The 18,533-nt window shown below is 42.7% G+C and overlaps 1 protein-coding gene across 2 annotated transcripts in view; it reads right to left on the bottom strand.

Annotated features, from left to right (window-relative positions):
* Positions 1 to 18,533, bottom strand: part of VPS8 (VPS8 subunit of CORVET complex) — a 388,855-nt gene that overhangs the window by 244,640 nt on the left and 125,682 nt on the right. For both annotated transcript variants that reach the window (XM_073633432.1, XM_073633433.1), the window contains exon 25: positions 354 to 396. In XM_073633432.1, coding sequence (XP_073489533.1) covers positions 354 to 396 — 43 coding nt within the window. The remainder of the gene's footprint in view (positions 1 to 353; positions 397 to 18,533) is intronic.

Below are 18,533 nucleotides of genomic sequence, written 5' to 3'. Positions count from 1 at the left end.
TTATTTTGTTGTCCACCACCGACTCCTACAAAGACAAAAACTCTAATCTGAAAAGAATGATCAAATGCTTGGGTTGATGCTATGACAATGATATGCAGCTAAATGCACAGAAAGCGTTTTATGTAGCTGCTGGGGGAAGAGCAAAATGGAAAACTATAATGTGTCACTTGAGTGGTAGCTGATATAACAATCAAGATGGTGGTGCTCAATAGCAGGCTCAAGTCTTTTGAGCACAAGGAGGACTTTTTACAGGTACAGAACATGCATAAAATATGCCACATATAATCTCATGGGAAGATATCTGTTGAAATGAATGGTCTGGTGACAAGGACTTTTTAAATAACAGTACTTACCTAATATAAACAAGAAGCTTGTTTCCCATCACAACTTGCTCATCTAAAATAAATTTAGAATATTATTGTATAATTAGATAAATCAAAAGGTACACTATTAAAATGACTAGATCTGTGTCTCAAACCCTCCACTCGTCTTTATCATACTTATTGTATTAAAAGCTTTATACAGCAATATAATGCTGTGCTATCCAAATGTAATCACACTGTAACCGTACTAAATCATAATATTACTGGCTGCAGTAAAATAGTGGTGGTGAGATATTCTATTCCTACATAAAAAATCTAGTGAACATAATAATGCAATCTTATGCGAATATGAACAATTAAAAATTGCAATCCTATGCGATCCTCCCAATGACAACCCGTGTAGAATACACACCTCTATATACACATGTAGTATTTATATGCAATAGAGAAATTTGCAACCTCGTGCGATAATTGCGATACCTGCAGTGACAACCTGTAATTTACATAAATCTATATAAAAGTGCATCAGTATACAATAATCAATATAGAAATAAAGTGAACCGTGTTTAAAGTGCTCTTGTGCCAAACTAATTCATGCATTATTCTGTGTCCATAAAATCGCAGCATAAAGTCCATTCATAACTACTCCATTCTTCTGGTGCTCATTGCAGATAATAAAACAGATGATATAAAAGTAACAGTCCACCCTTTGGTTTATGCGCTCACCTTAGAGCGTGTGACCTTGCACCTAAGCTAGGTAAAAAACACACTTTTAAACCACCTCTGGGTTTATGGTCAGCATTTAGATTCTTGGATGGTTGCTTGCAGCAATATTCATATGGAAAACAGAGGAAATTGGATAGTGTATTACAGTTTTAAAAGTTTTCTTTAAAATGACAATATTCCCTATATTAGAGTACTCACATTTAATAGGTGCTATGAGTGCACCACTCTGTATCAAGCCAAACAAATATAAAGGCGCTGTACTGATGTGTCCTCTCCCGCTCTGAGAGCACTCCACTGTCTCACAGACCGTCTTGTCCCCTCCCCAACATGTGTCGATACCGGGAAATGTCGCATCTTCCTCATTATACTGTGGAGGATGTTATACGGGGTTAATGAGGGGTGGCAAGGTGTGTTGATAGTCTTTTCATTATATGTCTCTTTTTTTTATATTACATGTCCCTGTATATTTTCCTCGATGGAATGTGTATATTGTTATGATGTTCTTACAGCTATGTAGGCCCTAAACAAATTCCAAACCTACATGGATATACACAGGTATGTGCGCAAAATAAATATTAAACGACATTTTGCGACAATACCTGTCAAAAACGTTGGATATACGCAGCCTGAATATCAAAGTTTGGGACTGGCCAACCCAGGAGTTTTGGCCCCATCTTTGAAAGTTTTTAGAGATGTGGTCTTGAGAGATTTGGACTCTGTCAAAGTAAAAAATTACAAAATGACTAAAGACTTGAAGGAGGGATTGGACTCTTTGTGCACTAATAAAGATCTTGTTATCCGCCCCGCGGATAAAAGGGGGGGGCAGTGATATTAGATAGATGTGATTACCTCAGGGAAATGCACAACATTGTTGATGATCGGGACACCTATATTCTCTTAAACGGGAATCCGGTGGTGAAGTATAAAAAATCTTTGGAGGCACTGATCAAGAAAGGAGCTGACCTCAATAAAGCCTCACATATACCGATCTTGTACTGTTTGCCCAAAAATCATAAGAGTCTTACTTGCCCCCGGGACGTCCTATCGTAAGTGGTATCGATTCAGTTACATCCTGGGTGGGCAAGTATATAGACTTCTTCCTTCAGCCACTTGTTCAACAAACTCCATCATTTTTGAAGGACACTCATCATGTGATCAATTTACTGTCCCATATCAAACCTGCAGATGGTATGTGGATGGTGACAGCAGATGTCACCTCTCTGTACACCATCATTCCACACCATCTAGGCATAGGAGCAGTGAAATACTATCTACAAGAGTCCTCTAAGATACCCAAAATTCAGCAGAATTATATCACAGAACTGCTAGAATTTGCAGCCAGCCACAATTATTTCTGGTTCAATATCCAATTCTATGCCCAGAAACGTGGCATAGCTATGGGAGCTAAATATGCCCCAAGTTTAGCAAATCTATTCAAGGCAAATTGGGAAGAGGCGGTGGTATTCACAGATCGAAGTCCGTTTCTGACATTTTGGGCCAGGTATATCAATGATGTACTGTTTTTATGGGAGGGTACTGAGTTACAGTTGGAGGAGTTCTTTGTCATGCTTAAAAACAACCAGAGGGGAATCAAGTTCACATACCATGCGAGTCATGAAGAAATTAATTTTTTGGATTTGATTATATCCAAAAAGAGAAGAAATGTTTAATACCATCGCTCACTTCAAAACAACTGATAGAAATGCCTTTATACCTCTCAGTTGCTATCATGACTCCTGGCTTAAATCAGTACCCAGGAGTCAATTTATTAGAATGAGACGCAACCGTACAGAGCTGAGTGATTACAAAGTTCAAGCACAGATTCTAAAGGGCAGACTCGTGGAAAAAGGTTATGTGGCTGAAACTTTGGAGGATGTCATTGAACAGGTGGGGATGATTGAGAGATCAAGTCTACTGGAGGAGAAAAATAGAGGGGCAGATAATGATAAAATCTTTTCAGTACCTTTCATCACTACATTTTCTACCCAACATTACCTAATTAAAAATATCATACGTAAACATTGGTATTAATTGGGAAATGATCGGATCATCAAGACATTCCTTCCCTCCAAACCCCAAGTGATTTTTAGGGGTGTTCACTTAGAGATAAAATTGCTCCTAATGCAATAGATCCTCCAACCAAGAAACTGGCTTTTTTTCAAAATTTAACAGGGTATCATCAATGCAGGAAATGTCAAATATGCCTTTTAAATAAAAGTAAAAAAAGGAAGACAGATCGATTTATACCAACCAGTACAGCAGTGGAGCATTGTATTGAGTCATTCATTGCTTGCTCCACTGTGGGGGTAGTATATCTGTTACAGTGCCCTTGTGGACTACAGTACGTTGGCAGGACCAAACGTACTATGCAGATACGCTTGGGAGAACATATCAACAATATTAGAAATGGCTTTAAACATCATTCGGTATCCAAACCTTATTCCATACATCACAACAAGGATCCCTCTAATACCCTTTTCATCGGCATAGATAAATTCAGTGCCCACTGGCGGGGTAGTGCATTCATCAGAGGGTTGTTCAGGCTAGAAATGGCATGGATTCATAGATTACGGTGTTACACTCCTTTTGGCCTCAATATTGATGTTGACGTGAATGCCTTTATTGACAACTCGTGAGATATAATGATTTTGGAAACTCAATCTGGGCTTTGGATGACGATGTATTAGAAATTATTTACCCATACATACAACATCCTCTGTTTTTTTAGAAAATTAACCTCTTTCCTTGGTATCACGTGTGATTAATGAGTACCATTTGTTGACTAGCATCATTGGTTACACATATTCATCGATAGTGGTTAATGGCCCATTATCTATAGTAATGTGGTGGAGATGTGACTATTGGCTTTGTTGCGGACAGTCATTAACAGTTTTTCTATTTAATGTATTTGATCTTATTATTCTGGTTCATCAGACCATATTGAACAGAATATCAACCTTTAGGGCTTTGTTGATTACATTTTTGGGCTAGCACACCATTAATTTTGGTGGCACTTATATTATCTATTGCCACTATACTTGATGTTTGTATACCCACCTAGATAATATCGCTTGGTCTATTGTATGTGGTTTACCTCATATTCACCACTAGGTGGCGCTGTGTCCTGGCCTGGTGTGTCCCCATAGACGGCATTTTTATAGTTTCCGGAACTGTGTTCCATGGTGCTTTGATGTGTGGCGTCCCCCATTGATTTTTTTAATTGATTGGGGGCCTCTTAGCTGATTGAGTGGTGTCTATGCGAGCATTGTGTGCCCGCCCGCGATGATGGGTACACAATGTTTGCTACTTCTCAGAGGATAATGGGCCTGCTTGTGTCAGCGGGTATATGATTCTTGACATGTTTTAGTCCTTTGTCCTGTATGTTACAGATGTAAGTGATTTTCCTCACCACCAGGGGGCGATTGTTACACTTAAATGCTGGTGTCCCCAGTTGGGGAATTTCTAACATATCCGCACTCCAAGGATCTATTCCAACTCGCATATCGCTGGAATTTGTGAATTCCAGGGTAACTGTGGGGATCATTATATTTTTATATAATGTATGTGCTTTATTGGAGGATAAGATGGAGTAATGAGAGGCCATGCTTTCATTAATGTTGTCTTCTAGATTCATTACGAATTTATGTTTCAATTTCTGCGAGCGCTTCAGGGGGTTAAGATTTGTTTACTTATTGCTATCTGAAGCATTACACTTGAGGCTGAATGACAGTACAATTGAGATACATAAATTGTTTACCTTTGGTTTTGTCCTTTAATTTTAAAAATTTATCCCATTCACTATGGTATCAGCCCACTTCCAATATGGCTGATGTAGATTGATTTGTCTTACAAAGCCCAGATCGAGGTGTGGTTTCCCGTCAGATATATATATATATATATATATACACACAGCGATGAATCAGCACGCCGTCCGTGCCCTAGGACAACGTCAGGTTTGACGAAACACGTTGGGAAGAGCGACGTGCTGACGTCACCGCTATACACGGAAGTCCCAGAACCATGGGCAGTTACAGAGAGCTGACCGGCTTCATTTTCTATCTCACCTTACGGCATATACTTTGCATATGATGTTATCACTTAAACGTAAGTGCAATATTTTTTATCTTTTTATAAAATAAATTCCGTATGGTTTTACGCTATGGAGGCATTCTCTTTATGATTTTTTTCCTGTGAAATATCTGCCACTTACCTCCTGATTGAGCCACCAAACCCTAAAAAGGCACTGGGATCCTGACTGAGAGCAACTAAAGGCCCGGGCTGGGTATTAAGCCATTGGTGCATACTATCTCCTATAATTAAGAGATCCATACGAGCTGGTAAGCGGCAGTCTGTGTGAAGGTGGAAGACAGATCCTTTCCTGTATCACTGCTCTTGGGTGTTGAGTGTGATAATCGCACCGAGGATATTGATTATTAATCTGAATGGACTCTTAATCCTTTAGTATTTGATCAATCACATTTTTTGTACCCAGTCACAATACTAGATTTACCACTTGTCTAGTTTATAGCGCGGCTTATTATCAGAAAATTGTTTGTGTATGTGTGTATCTTGCAGCAAAGTCGCAGCTGTTTACATTTATTACTGTTCTTGTATTTAATCACATATCTGATATCACTTTAGCTATAGGACAGCGCAGTAATTATAAATTATACACCTATTATATAGTAGCATATGTGCACTAGGTACTGGGTTGTTATGCGCATGTAGGTTGGTATTAGGTTTTCACACCTGCGCTTGCTTTGTTTTATACATGTATACGTAGGTTGGTAATAGACAGCTTTATTTTATATGAGTTGTCCTATAGATAATGATGATGGTTTTTAGAGTATTTGGTTAACACACTATGATCTTATGACACTTCGCAGAATGATGTAGTGTGTAGCGGTCTATTAGCATATTGTTAACTGCTATATACAGGCAGATGAGGTGGTTAGGAGGTTGTTGTTTTCAATGATACTGTGTTATATATATATATATATATATATATATATATATATATATATATATATAATTTTTTAAATATTTTATGTTAGTGACGCTGTGAAGATGTGTCCTTCTCCTTTACATACCATCCTGAATGTAACCTGTAGAGGGATATTTAGGCTGATGAGCGCCTTATAAGCCATTATAAACTGATGTTATATGCTACTGTATATTGTGCTTGGTCACAATACACGGCATGCAGTATGGAGAGTGTGGAGCATTCTGGCTATCAGAAAATGGCCGCGAGCATACAATAAACTATAGAATGTACGTGGTCTTGGCCGCGATGACACTATAAAATGATTGACATCTCAACCGTCCAATAGAATACCCCCTAAAGAAGATACAACATTTTCCAGTATTGACATATGTTGGGGAGGGGACAAGACGGTTTGTGAGACAGTGGAGTGCTCTCAGAGCGGGAGAGGACACATCAGTACAGCGCCTTTATATTTTTGGCTTGATACAGAGTGGTGCGCTCATAACACCTATTAAACGTGAGTACCCTAATATAGAGAATATTGTCATTTTAAATAAAACTTTTAAAACGGTAATACACTATCCAGTTTCCTCTGTTTTCCATATGAATAGTGCTGCAAGCAACCATCCAAGGATCTAAATGCTGACCATAAACCCAGAGGTGGTTTAAAAGCGTGTTTTGACCAAGCTTAGGTGCAAGGTCACACGCTCTAAGGTGAGCGCATACACCAAAGGGGGAGCACGAGAGTGGACAGGAGCACTTTACTGTTATATCATCTGTTTTATTATCTGCAATGAGCACAAGAAGAATGGAGTAGTTATGAATGGACTTTATGCTGAGATTTTATGGACACAGATTAATGCATGAATTAGTTTGGCACAAGAGCACTTTAAACACGGTTCACTTTATTTCTATATTGATTATTGTACTATATTATATAGTATATTGTAATGTTCACTAGATTTTTTATATAGGAATAAAATATCTCACCACCACTATTTTACTGCAGCCAGTAATATTATGATTTAGTACGGTTACCGTATGATTACATTTGGATAGCGCAGCATTATATTGGTATAAACTTTTTGGCATGAGCATATGGGACGTGATCAATGCTAACAGCTGTCCTTTAATCATCTCTAATTATCATTTGGATTTTCACATGGTAGCTCGCAAGATTCTGTTTGTTTTTTAGATTGTATTAAAAAAGCTTGCCTAACACCATTGGAACAATTTCTTTTCACAGTTTTAGATCTGGTGAGTGGGAAGGGCCATATACCCAATAAAAATTAAAACTACTCAACACAACTTGTTACAGTTAAGACACCAAAAACTGATCATGTCTTTCATAAAAGGGTTGTACCCTGAAAAAAATATGGTTAGGTAATATACCAAATGTATATCAGAATTTGTTTGCATATGTGAAAAAAATAAATACATACATTTCTGGTTATAATGTATGAGGAATTTTTTTTCCCACAGTCTGCATGTTCTCACACCCTGTGCTCTAGGTGTCAGCACGGGGCTTTCAGCACCACAAACCAAGTAAAATGAAACAGAGGAAGCCAATCAGTGCTTTTAATTTACTTTTCACTTATTATTTTTGCAGTGTATATTCCACTATATGGTAAAGTTGTCATGCAGTTGATCTAGGAGTCTGAGTGATCAGATGGCAAAACACCCTGATGGAGTTTATATAGTGGCAGGGGACTTTAATGAAGCAGATTTGAGATCAGTGCTGCCAAAGTTTGAACAGCATGTCGATATCCCCACGAGGGGGGAGAGGACCTTGAACTCTGTTTACACTTAAGTGTCTGGAGGGTGCTAGGCCAACTTTTGCCCCCACTTGGGGCTATCAGATCATATAGCAATCTTTATGGTACCTGCATACTTACAAGTTATTAGGAGGGAGAAACCAGTACTAAGAACAGTCAGGAGGTGGACTGGTGAAGCAATTAACACACTGCAGGATTGCTTTGAGCAAACTGATTGGTAAAAACAGCTATGTTCATATGCTTTTCATTGATTTCAGTTCAGCGTTTAATACAATATTACTGATGAAACCTGTTACATTAAAATCACTGGGGTTAAGCCCAACTCTTTGTAACTGGATTTTGGATTTCCTGGCCAATAGGCAGCAGAGGATAAGGGTTGGTAGTTGCTACTCATCAACTTTGTCTCTTAGTACAGGGGTGCCACAGGGATGTGTGCTAAGCCCCTTTTTGTTAACTTTATATACTTATGACTGTAGATTTTAGGAGATGTAAAGAGACCAGCTTTGAGCCAGTTGTGATTGATGTGGTGGAGTTCTATTTCTTGGGAACAATAATTAGGGAGGATGTGTCATGGACAGAGCACATATTCTGTCTGGTGGGCGAAGCTCATCAGAGATTGAACTTGAGGAAGCTGTGGAGGGCAGGCTTTTCTTTTCACCTCAGCTTCTGTAAGACTGCCATTGAGAGTGTGCTGACTTATCACATCTCTTTGTGGCAAGGGATGTACATGGTCAATGACAGTAATGTTTTACAGAGGGTGATAAAAACAGCACAGAAGATTATTAAGGGGGCATATTTACCAAGTACTGACAAACTGAGCAAGCGGAGGTGCCTTTAGAAGGTGGTGAATAAATGGCATATTTTCTGAATGGTCTAGTTGTGAGCGGGGTACCCCAAGGCTCTGTCTTGGGACCAATTCTGTTTAACTTATTCAAAAACAACATAGAAGTTGGAATAAATAGTTCAGTCTAAGTGATTGTTGATGATAAAAAGCAGGGTAATAACTTCAAAACAGGATACAGAAATAAGTAGACCTAGTTAAAATAGAGGGGTGGGCAGCTATATAGCAAATGAGGTATAATCTAAAATATAAGGCTGCACTGATAGGCACTGATAAGCTGCATTAATAGGGCAGCACTGATGGACACCGATTCACCCTCTAATTGTCCTGCTTATTATTATTATTGAAAGTGAAAGTAAAAGAAAATCCCAAATTTTGGGTTGTCCCCAGAAAAGTAATCTTCCAATGGGGACACTAATTCTGGTGACCTGGGGTTCCCCAAGGGATTCCCTGAATTTGCAGGGATTTCCTCTTACTTCCGGTTTTGGGTATGGGACAGGAAGCAGAGAAAAATCTCCTCAATGGGACAGATACGGCAAAAATAAAACTGGCAGGAGCCATAGCCCTCCCTTACTCCATCCAAAATGAAAAAAAGTTTTACCTATAGTTTTACTTTAAAACCCCAAACAAAAATATAATATATTGCAACAGCAGAACATTTTTTTCCTTTTGGGATAAAGGTTTTAAATAAATAAATCTGACCATTGTAAGCCCTCCTGCCAGTGTTGAAGTGTACTGTAAATGATACATCTGCAAGATAGCTTGTTCTTTTGACAACAGACTTACTGTCCAGATCAGCAGATGAAAATCAAAGAAAGCCTAAAAAAAAATAGGATTTTTTAAAACAGCTTACCTGTAAAATCCTTTTCTTTCGAAGGACATCACGGGACACAGAGCCACAGTAATTACTGATGGGTTATATAGGTATCACTGGTGATTGGACACTGGCACACCCTATCAGGAAGTTCAACCCCCTATATAATCCCTCCCCCTTGCAGGGATACCTCAGTTTTGTAGCCAAGCAATATAGTGTATTAGAAGAGGGGCGGGACCTCTGTGTCCCGTGATGTCCTTCGAAAGAAAAGGATTTTACAGGTAAGCTGTTTTAAAAAATCCTATTTTCTTTCTCGAACATCACGGGACACAGAGCCACAGTAATTACTGATGGGATGTTCCAGAGCAATGCTACCTGAGGGGGGGGAACCACGACCAAGTAGGGTGCAATCAGACCTGAGGACCCTGTACCGCTGCCTGCAGCACACTACGCCCAAAGGACGATATCCTCATGCCTTCTCACATCCACCTGATAGAATCTGGTGAATGTATGAACTGAAGACCAGGTTGCGGCCTTGCAGATTTGAGCCATAGAGGCCCGGTGATGCACTGCCCAAGAAGCACCAATAGCCCTTGTGGAATGTGCCCTGATCTGAAACGGAGAAATCTTCTGTTTCAAACCGTAAGCTTGAATGATCAACTGTCGAATCCATTTAGAAATGGTAGCTTTTGACACTGCCTGTCCTCTATTGGGACCCTCTGGCAGCACAAACAAAACATCCGTCTTGCGGATCTGAGTAGTTGCCCCTAGATAGGCCTTAACTGCTCTTACTACATCCAACGAATGTAGAGATCTCTCTTACGGAGAACAGGGATCTGGAAAAAAAGGAAGGTAGAACAATGTCTTGGTTTAAATGAAAATCAGAAACCACCTTCGGTAAAAAACTAGGATGAGGGCGTAGTATCACTCTATCCTTGTGTATAATCAAATAAGGCTCCTTACAGGAAAGAGCTGCTAATTCTGATACTCTTCTAGCAGAAGAGATGGCCACCAGAAAAATTAATTTCCTTGTCAACAAGACCAAAGGAATCTGACTTATTGGTTCAAAAGGCTGTTTCTGTAACACAGCCAGGACCAAATTCAAGTCCCAGGGGTTTAGGGGCGCCTTAACCGGAGGATTAAGACGCATCACCCCCTGCATAAAGTTTCGGACCAAAGAATGCGAAGCAAGTGGCCGCTGAAATAATACTGATAAAGCAGAGACCTGGCCCTTGATGGTACTCAAGGCCAGCTTCATCTCTAATCCCATCTGTAGAAAATCAAGGATTCTACCTATGACATATTTCCTGGGATGCCAACCTCTGGATTCACACCAGGTTATATAAGCCTTCCAGACTCTATGATAAATCATCCTGGAAGCTGGCTTCCTTGCATTAATCAAGGTAGATATGACAGGACCTGAGAGCCCACGACTCTTCAGAACGTGGGTCTCAATAGCCAAACCGTCAAATTTAGCGTTTGTAAGGCAGGATGGAACACTGGACCTTGAGATAACAGGTCTGGGCGTACCGGTAGGGTCCACGGGGAACCCACCGTCATCCTTACTATTTCTGCATACCAAGTCCTTCTGGGCCAAGCGGGGGCCACCAGAAGTACCGACTTCCTTTCCTGCCTGATCCTGCGAAGGAGTCGTGTTAGTAGCAGAATAGGCGGGAATGCGTAAATCAGTGAGAACCGATGCCACGGAATCACCAACGCATCCGTCCCACATGCAAGAGGATCTTTTGTCCTTGCCACAAATCTGTCTATCTTTTTGTTGAATCGGGATGCAAAGAGATCTACATCTGGAACCCCCCATCTTTGGCATATGGCCCAAAAGACGTCGGGATGCAGAGACCATTCCCCTGGAAGTAACTGCTGGTGACTTAGATAGTCCGCCTGCCAATTCTCTATTCCCGGGATGAAAACTGCCGATATGCATGGCACATGCATCTCTGCCCAGACTAAGATCTGGTTCACCTCTTTTTGAGCAGCTCGGCTCTGGGTGCCTCCCTGATGATTGACATAAGCCACTGCTGTGGCATTGTCGGACTGGATCCTGACCGGACAACCCTGTAGCCTGATAGTCCAGGCTTTTAGAGCTAGATGTATCGCCCGGATCTCCAGAATGTTGATGGGTAAGGTCCTCTCTGTCTTGGACCATACCCCTTGGACCGCAGCCTGTTCCAGAACTGCTCCCCAACCTGACAGACTGGCATCTGTTGTTACCACCGTCCAGGTAACCGGTAGAAAGGATTTCCCCTTCTGCAGGTTTTCGGGTATGAGCCACCAATTGAGGCTCTGACGCACCGCATGCGACAGGTGCATCGGAAAGTCTAATGCCTGAACCTTCTTGTTCCAGGTCAACAGAATACTGTGTTGCAGTATTCTTGAGTGAAACTGAGCATAGGGAACTGCTTCGAATGAAGACACCATCTTCCCTAGTAGCCTCATACAAAGGCGGACTGAGGGACCCTTCTTGGTCCTTACTGTCAGAATCAGCTCTCTCAAAGCAGTGATCTTTGCCTGGGGTAGAAATATTTTCTCCTGGCTTGTATCTATAATCAGACCTAAATACTCCAGTCTTCTTACTGGTTTTAGGAAAGACTTTTCTAAGTTGAGGATCCAACCCAGGTGTTCTAGATACCTGACCGTGGTCCTCAAGTTTCCATTCAAAGAGGCTACCGACCGGTCTATCAAGAGCAGGTCGTCTAGGTATGCTATGACAGCTATACCCTGAGCCCTTAATCTGGCCAGAGGAGGAGCCAAGATCTTTGTGAACACTCGAGGTGCAGTGGCTATCCAGAAAGGCAGAGCCACAAACTGGAAATGGCGCCCTCCTACCTCGAAGCGCAGAAACTTCTGATGAGCAGGAAAAATGGGCACATGCAGATATGCATCTCTGATGTCTATTGATGCCAGAAATTCTCCTCCCTGCAGGGTGGGAACTACTGTTCTAATTGATTCCATGCGGAAGGATTGAATCCTTAGGAATCGGTTCAGATCCCTTAAGTCCAAAATGGGCCTGACATCCCCATTTGGCTTTTGGACCGTAAAAAGGTTGGAATAGAAGCCCAATCCCTGGTCCTTTGCGGGAACTATCATAATGACCTCCTGTGACAAAAGTCGCTCTAACGCTAGAAGGAGCGACTGCTTCTTCTCTGGGTCTCTGGGAACATTTGATCTGAGGAACCGAGGAGAAGGGAATTCCTGAAACTCCAGCTTGTACCCTAAGGTTACCGTGGAGACTACCCATCTGTCCTGGAAGTCCTCGTGCCAGAGCTCTGAGAACTGTCGCAGTCTTCCCCCCACTCGAGTGAGCGGGGGCGCCCCCTCATGCAGAGGTCTTAGTGTTTTGCCTAGTAGGCTTCTTTCCCCAGGACTTCTTTTGTCCCTGGGGTTGACTCTTGTCTCTGGACCCCGATGGAGGCGGCCGTCGAGACTGCCTGGAGGCTGAAGCCCCCGGCACTGGAGAAAGAGTCCGTTTGAGAGAGGGACGCTTACTCTTCTTCTTGACAGGTAAGAGAGTGCTTTTCCCACAAGAGATTCTCTTGATATAGTTATCCAAGTCCTCTCCAAACAACCTTGCACCACGAAATGGAAACCCAGCCAGTAGCTTCTTACATGGTGCTTCGGCTGACCAATTTTTCAACCATAGGATTCTACGTATATGCACCAACCCCAGTGAAAGACGGGAGGTTTGCACGATAGAATCTCTAATGGCGTCAACCACAAAGCATAAGGCCGCTGGAAGGTTAGCAAACCCCTGGGCCTGCTGTTCAGGTAATACTTTGATGACCTGCTTAACATGGTCTCTTAAGTATTGACAGACTCCAATCGCTGCTACTGCAGGTTGGGCCACTGATCCTGCTAAGGAGAAAACATCCTTCAATAGGGATTCCATCCTTTTATCTACAGGATCCCTGAGCATCTGAGCATTGTCTAGAGGACAAGTCAGGCTATTATTTACGGAGGAAATGGCGGCATCAATAGCCGGTATTCCCCACATTTTAATAAACTTTTCTTCCATCGGATAAAGTGTTGAAAACTTTCTCGGCGGAAAAAAACGTTTGTCTGGGTGATCCCACTCAGAATAAATAAGCTTTTCAAGTAAAGTATGAACAGGAAAAGCATGTGCTGCTTGGAAAGGTTTCAGTGACCCCAAAGCAGAAGAGGATTCTTTAGCAGTTTCAGGTATGGGCAACTCAAATGTGGAGCGGACCAATCCAGTGAGGATCTGCACTAAGACTTTCTCCTCTTGGGAAGTCGCAGAAGGTCCCTCTCCACCTGAATCCTCCGAAGAGGAATCATCCATCCCATCCCGATCCTCTGAAAGGGATTCATCTCCTTTATCCCAGAACTCCTCTGTCTGAGGGTCTTGGGGAACAGAGGAAAGCCTAGTGCGTTTTCTTCCACTGAGTGAAGACGTAATCACGGCCATTAATCTTTCCTCTAGACCATTAATGGTTGAGGAAAAAACCTCTTGTGTAATATATACAGGGGCTGAAGTGCCAGAAGCAGGTGTAGCCCCTGACCCCGATGGCTCTCCCTGGCTAGCCGTCCCTGGCCCATCTTTAGGGGGGGAGGATGCTGCCGACAGGGGGCCCTCAGAACCTGAACGAGATCCCCTAGTTTCTCTGGTTCCTGGGGTGCTTGAACCTCTTCTACCCATAGTGCAAAGCAACAAGGTGTGAGGTATACAAATGAACACTGCCCGCTGAGCGATTTAGTCTGGCTAAAAGCCTTGCTACCCAATGCTCAGTCTGGTGTTACTTCAGTAAATGCTGCCTAGGAGAATGCCTGTGTCCCACCTTACATGCGACCGTCAGCTCTGTGTCTCTCAGAAGGCTGAGTGCATCTGTACAGAGTGCCTTTAATAGCCTGCAGCTGGCCTGAGTGGGAGTCTAAACACTCTGTGCTGACATCCCGCCCCCTCCTCTACCGCCCCCCCCCCCCTCGAGTTTTGAAAAAAACGAGCGCTTCCCGCACTGCCGACTCTCCTGTCATGCTTCTGGAGAAAAGGCTGGGGATGGGGGGGGGGGGGGAAGGAGGGAGACTGGTAACAAGATCTGCCTGAACGGCTATCTTCAGAGATGGTGGCCATTAGGCCGCAGAGCCCGGGTGGTATAACCACTTTCTAGACCCCTGTGGCCCCTCTCTAGCCTGGGGGGAACATTCAAACATGAGAAATCCCCCTTTCCACCTTACCTGCTTGCAGCCTGCTTTGAGATGCTGGGACGTAATCAGCACTGAACACCTGAGACAGTCAGTCAGCATGTGTAGGTTTGTGCTCTTGGCAGCCCCTGGTGGTCACAATAGGCATAGCATGCATTTACCTTAAAGGAGAAAAGCCACTAGAACTCAAAAATTCTGTGGAATCTCCTCTTACCTTATCCAGCCGCAGGGTGCTGTTTACACAGACCCAATCTTCACCTCTCACGGTGGGCTCCGTTTGAAAAAACCGTCAGAGACTGGGGCCCCCATCAGTAGGGGGATCCAACAGTTCTGGGACCGTAAAGCACCTCGCCAGAAATTAGGAAGTTTAAAGCCATTTTCTGATCTGCGGGGTCCAGCTCTCTAAAAAGAGAAGCATTACGGGTAAAACCTCGTTTCTTCGGACACGAGGCCCGGGTACCATACAATTCGGCCATGAAAAGACACTTTGAATGGATCCGGTTCGCCTGGCTTGCCCCAGTATAGGATCTTAGGATATTCCCTTTGGAGCTCAGCACAGGACATCTTTACACGTCCATCACCTAAGACACTGGCGTAAAAACTGAGGTATCCCTGCAAGGGGGAGGGATTATATAGGGGGTTGAACTTCCTGATAGGGTGTGCCAGTGTCCAATCACCAGTGATACCTATATAACCCATCAGTAATTACTGTGGCTCTGTGTCCCGTGATGTTCGAGAAAGAAAGAAAACTAATGTAGCCATCATATCTAAGAATTGGTAAGCTGTAATATAATAAATGTTTGCTTTTGGGTTTAATACTGCTTTAAGGCTTTTCTGAACAGTAATTCAGCAACTGTGCAGCAGCACGTGCTTGAAGGATAAAACCTATTACTCATACTAATTCTCTTATCCTCCTTACGTCTGCCCATATTGTAATTACATGATCTCAGAATACATATGTCTCCGAGGTCATACATATATACAGCACTTTCTTTTCTCTCACAGCTGACTTCCGTGAGGAGAGATCTGTGTGAGGGGATGTATTATATTTACCAACGTGTTCTATGACAAGTGTGTGTTATACAATAACTTGTATTACACATCATTTATTAAAACTCCTGTTCCCTTACCAGGTTATAAGAGGAACAAATACCATTTTGATCAAATTTAAAAACAAACTTTTACTGCCCATTTACACCAATGCACGCACCATGTATGCACATTGCAATGTGTTGCCATTCCTCTTCATGTTTCCCACATGGCAATACCCCTTGAAGGCTGCAGCTTTAACAATAACGTGGGAATATGATTTTTGCCTAGAATGTTTTCTGACATCATCGTTTGTCTTTTTATAACAAAGTAAGTTTTAAAGAGGATCATTTATTAATTTAATAATTGTTTTTTAGTCTTTATTTTTTTATTTTTTTTTACTCATGATTAGTATTAATAGTTGATTGTGGTTTTAATATTTTTTTGTCCACAAGATGGTATCGGTAGGTGAACTGGGCATGTCTGAGTCGCATTTAAGCGGATTAATATTTTTTATTAGATTAGTGGTTTGTTCCACCCTCCTTTCTATACGAGGTGGTACCAAAAAGTTTAGAATCTAGTTTTGTAACATGTCAACAGATGGCAGCACACAGCTGCACACACAGTCACAGGGACCACCAACCTTCATAAGTGAGTATCCCAAAAGACATTGTCTTGTGTACATCGGGAGCTGTGAAACTGGTACTATTCTGGACACGTGGGTTACCACATCTGCTATTTCATCATGGACAGCAAGTTAGAACAAACATCAGTTTCTCACCGGAAACAACATGATCTAACTTCTGCACCCACGCTAATCGCCAGATTTGGCTCCAACGGACTTCCCCCTCTTCCCAAAGGTCACAGTTTTTACACCATTGCGGAGATCAAGTGTGAATCGCAGAAGATGCTTGGCAAGCTTTGAAAAAAAGACTTCCAGGACACATTCCAGAAGTGGCAGGAATGCTGGGAGCGCTGTATTGCTATGCAAAGGGACTATTTTATAGGCGATAGTGTGTAAACATGGATGAATAAAGTACCGTATAACACACACTTTTTTCCCCTTAAAATGATTAAAATGAGGGGAAAATCGCGGGTGTGTGTTATACGCCGATCCCCTGCGATCCCCCGCTGACCGTGAGCGGAGTGATTGCCGGCCGCTGATATACAGATAGCCGAGTTTGAAAATGGCGCCGAAATACATAGCCGTGACTTGCGGCCGCTCTCGGCAACTTTGGGCTCCACTCGTAAGCCCCACCCGGGATGGGCGTGACTGTGAGCGGAGCGAGCGCCACCCATATACAGATAGCCGAGTGTACTCGGCTAGCTCCGCTCACAGTCACGCCCAGTCTTGCCCTATGATGGACACAGGGACTGGGCGTGACTGTGAGCGGAGCTAGCCGAACCTAGCCGAGTACACTCGGCTATCTGTATATGGGCGGCGCTCGCTCCGCTCACAGTCACGCCCATCCCGGGCGGGACTACGAGTGGAGCCGAAAGTGGCCGAGAGCCGCCGCAACTCACAGCTATGTATTTAGGCGCTGGCGGCGCCATTTTCAAACTGCAGTGACACTGACAAGTCACTGCAGTTTAACTGCAGCCTGGGGAAGGCTGCAAATGGACACAGACAAAGCTGCAGATGGGCACTGACAAAGCTGCAGGGCTGCAAATGGACACTGATAAGGCTGCAAATGACACCAAGGCTGCAAGGCTGCAAATGACACCAAGGCTGCAAGGCTGCAAATGACTGCAAGGCTGCAAATGACACTACAAGGCTGCAAATGACACTGGACAAGCATGCAGATGGACGCTGTGCATAGCTCCATTGACGGGCATTTAAATGTAAGTTTTTTCCTTACACTTCACTCCTAAAAGTTTTTTCCTTAAAATTCCCTCCTAAACTTGGGGTGCATGTTATACGCCAGCGCGTGTTCTATGCGGATAAATACAGTACTTTCTTGTAAACAGAGCTAGTCTCAAAACGTTTTAATACCACTTCATATACTGTAATGTATGCATGATGAACTCCACTCCAGAACCCCAGGAAGACATCATCTTTAGACAAAACGTGTACGGGAAGAGCTAGGACGCCGTGAATCGCAGAAGTCATCACATCATCACGCATACCAGCAATGCTGGGTGAAATTTTCACATGCTGTACTGATACACTTGCTGATTACATGCAAGTCTATGCAAGTGCTTTTTAATAATACTTTTTTTTTCCCCCAAAAATGATTTTTACATATGTTTTATTTATGTTTAAGAGTAACATACAGGAAGTTTGGACAATATTTGTACAATAAGAATTGAACAAAATGAAATTGTAAATGCAAGTCATTTTACTATGCATAAACCTTAAAGAAGTGGGTCTAGTCCCAGATCATATAGCAGGATATGTAGTACCTAACTGTAGAGCAGTTAGTGAACTAGAAAACAGGGTTAGCTCTGGATTTCTACAGTGCTTGGTCTTTTAGAGATAGGTAAGATTTAGTGTTCCTTGTAGGGTGGGTGGGCATGGTAAGTCTAATTGGGGAGGGAATAAGACCAGCAGTGGGGATGGGTTTGTAATATGTTTGGTATGTGTGAGGCATAAAGAGGGGATCATATGTGGTGTATGCAAAGTGATCTTTGGGGAGTGGTTTAGTGAGAAAAAGTGAGAGCACAGATGGGGTGGGGGAAGGAGAGAGGGTGGGAAAAAGGAAATAAAAAGGAGATGGGGAGGGGGGCTGGGGGAGGGGATAGAGGCCATCCCTTGCTTCCCTCCCAGTGTCCAATTGTATGTGAGGAACTCCGTTAGGAGTTCATGTGAGTATTGGAGGGGGCGACCCTTAGAGGGGTAAGGTGTACTGGTCAGAAGTCTAGGTAT

This window comes from Aquarana catesbeiana, linkage group LG06 (genome assembly GCF_042186555.1).
Source record: "Aquarana catesbeiana isolate 2022-GZ linkage group LG06, ASM4218655v1, whole genome shotgun sequence".
In the NCBI taxonomy this organism is placed as follows: domain Eukaryota; kingdom Metazoa; phylum Chordata; class Amphibia; order Anura; family Ranidae; genus Aquarana; species Aquarana catesbeiana.
This window is presented reverse-complemented; position numbering and strand designations above follow the sequence as displayed.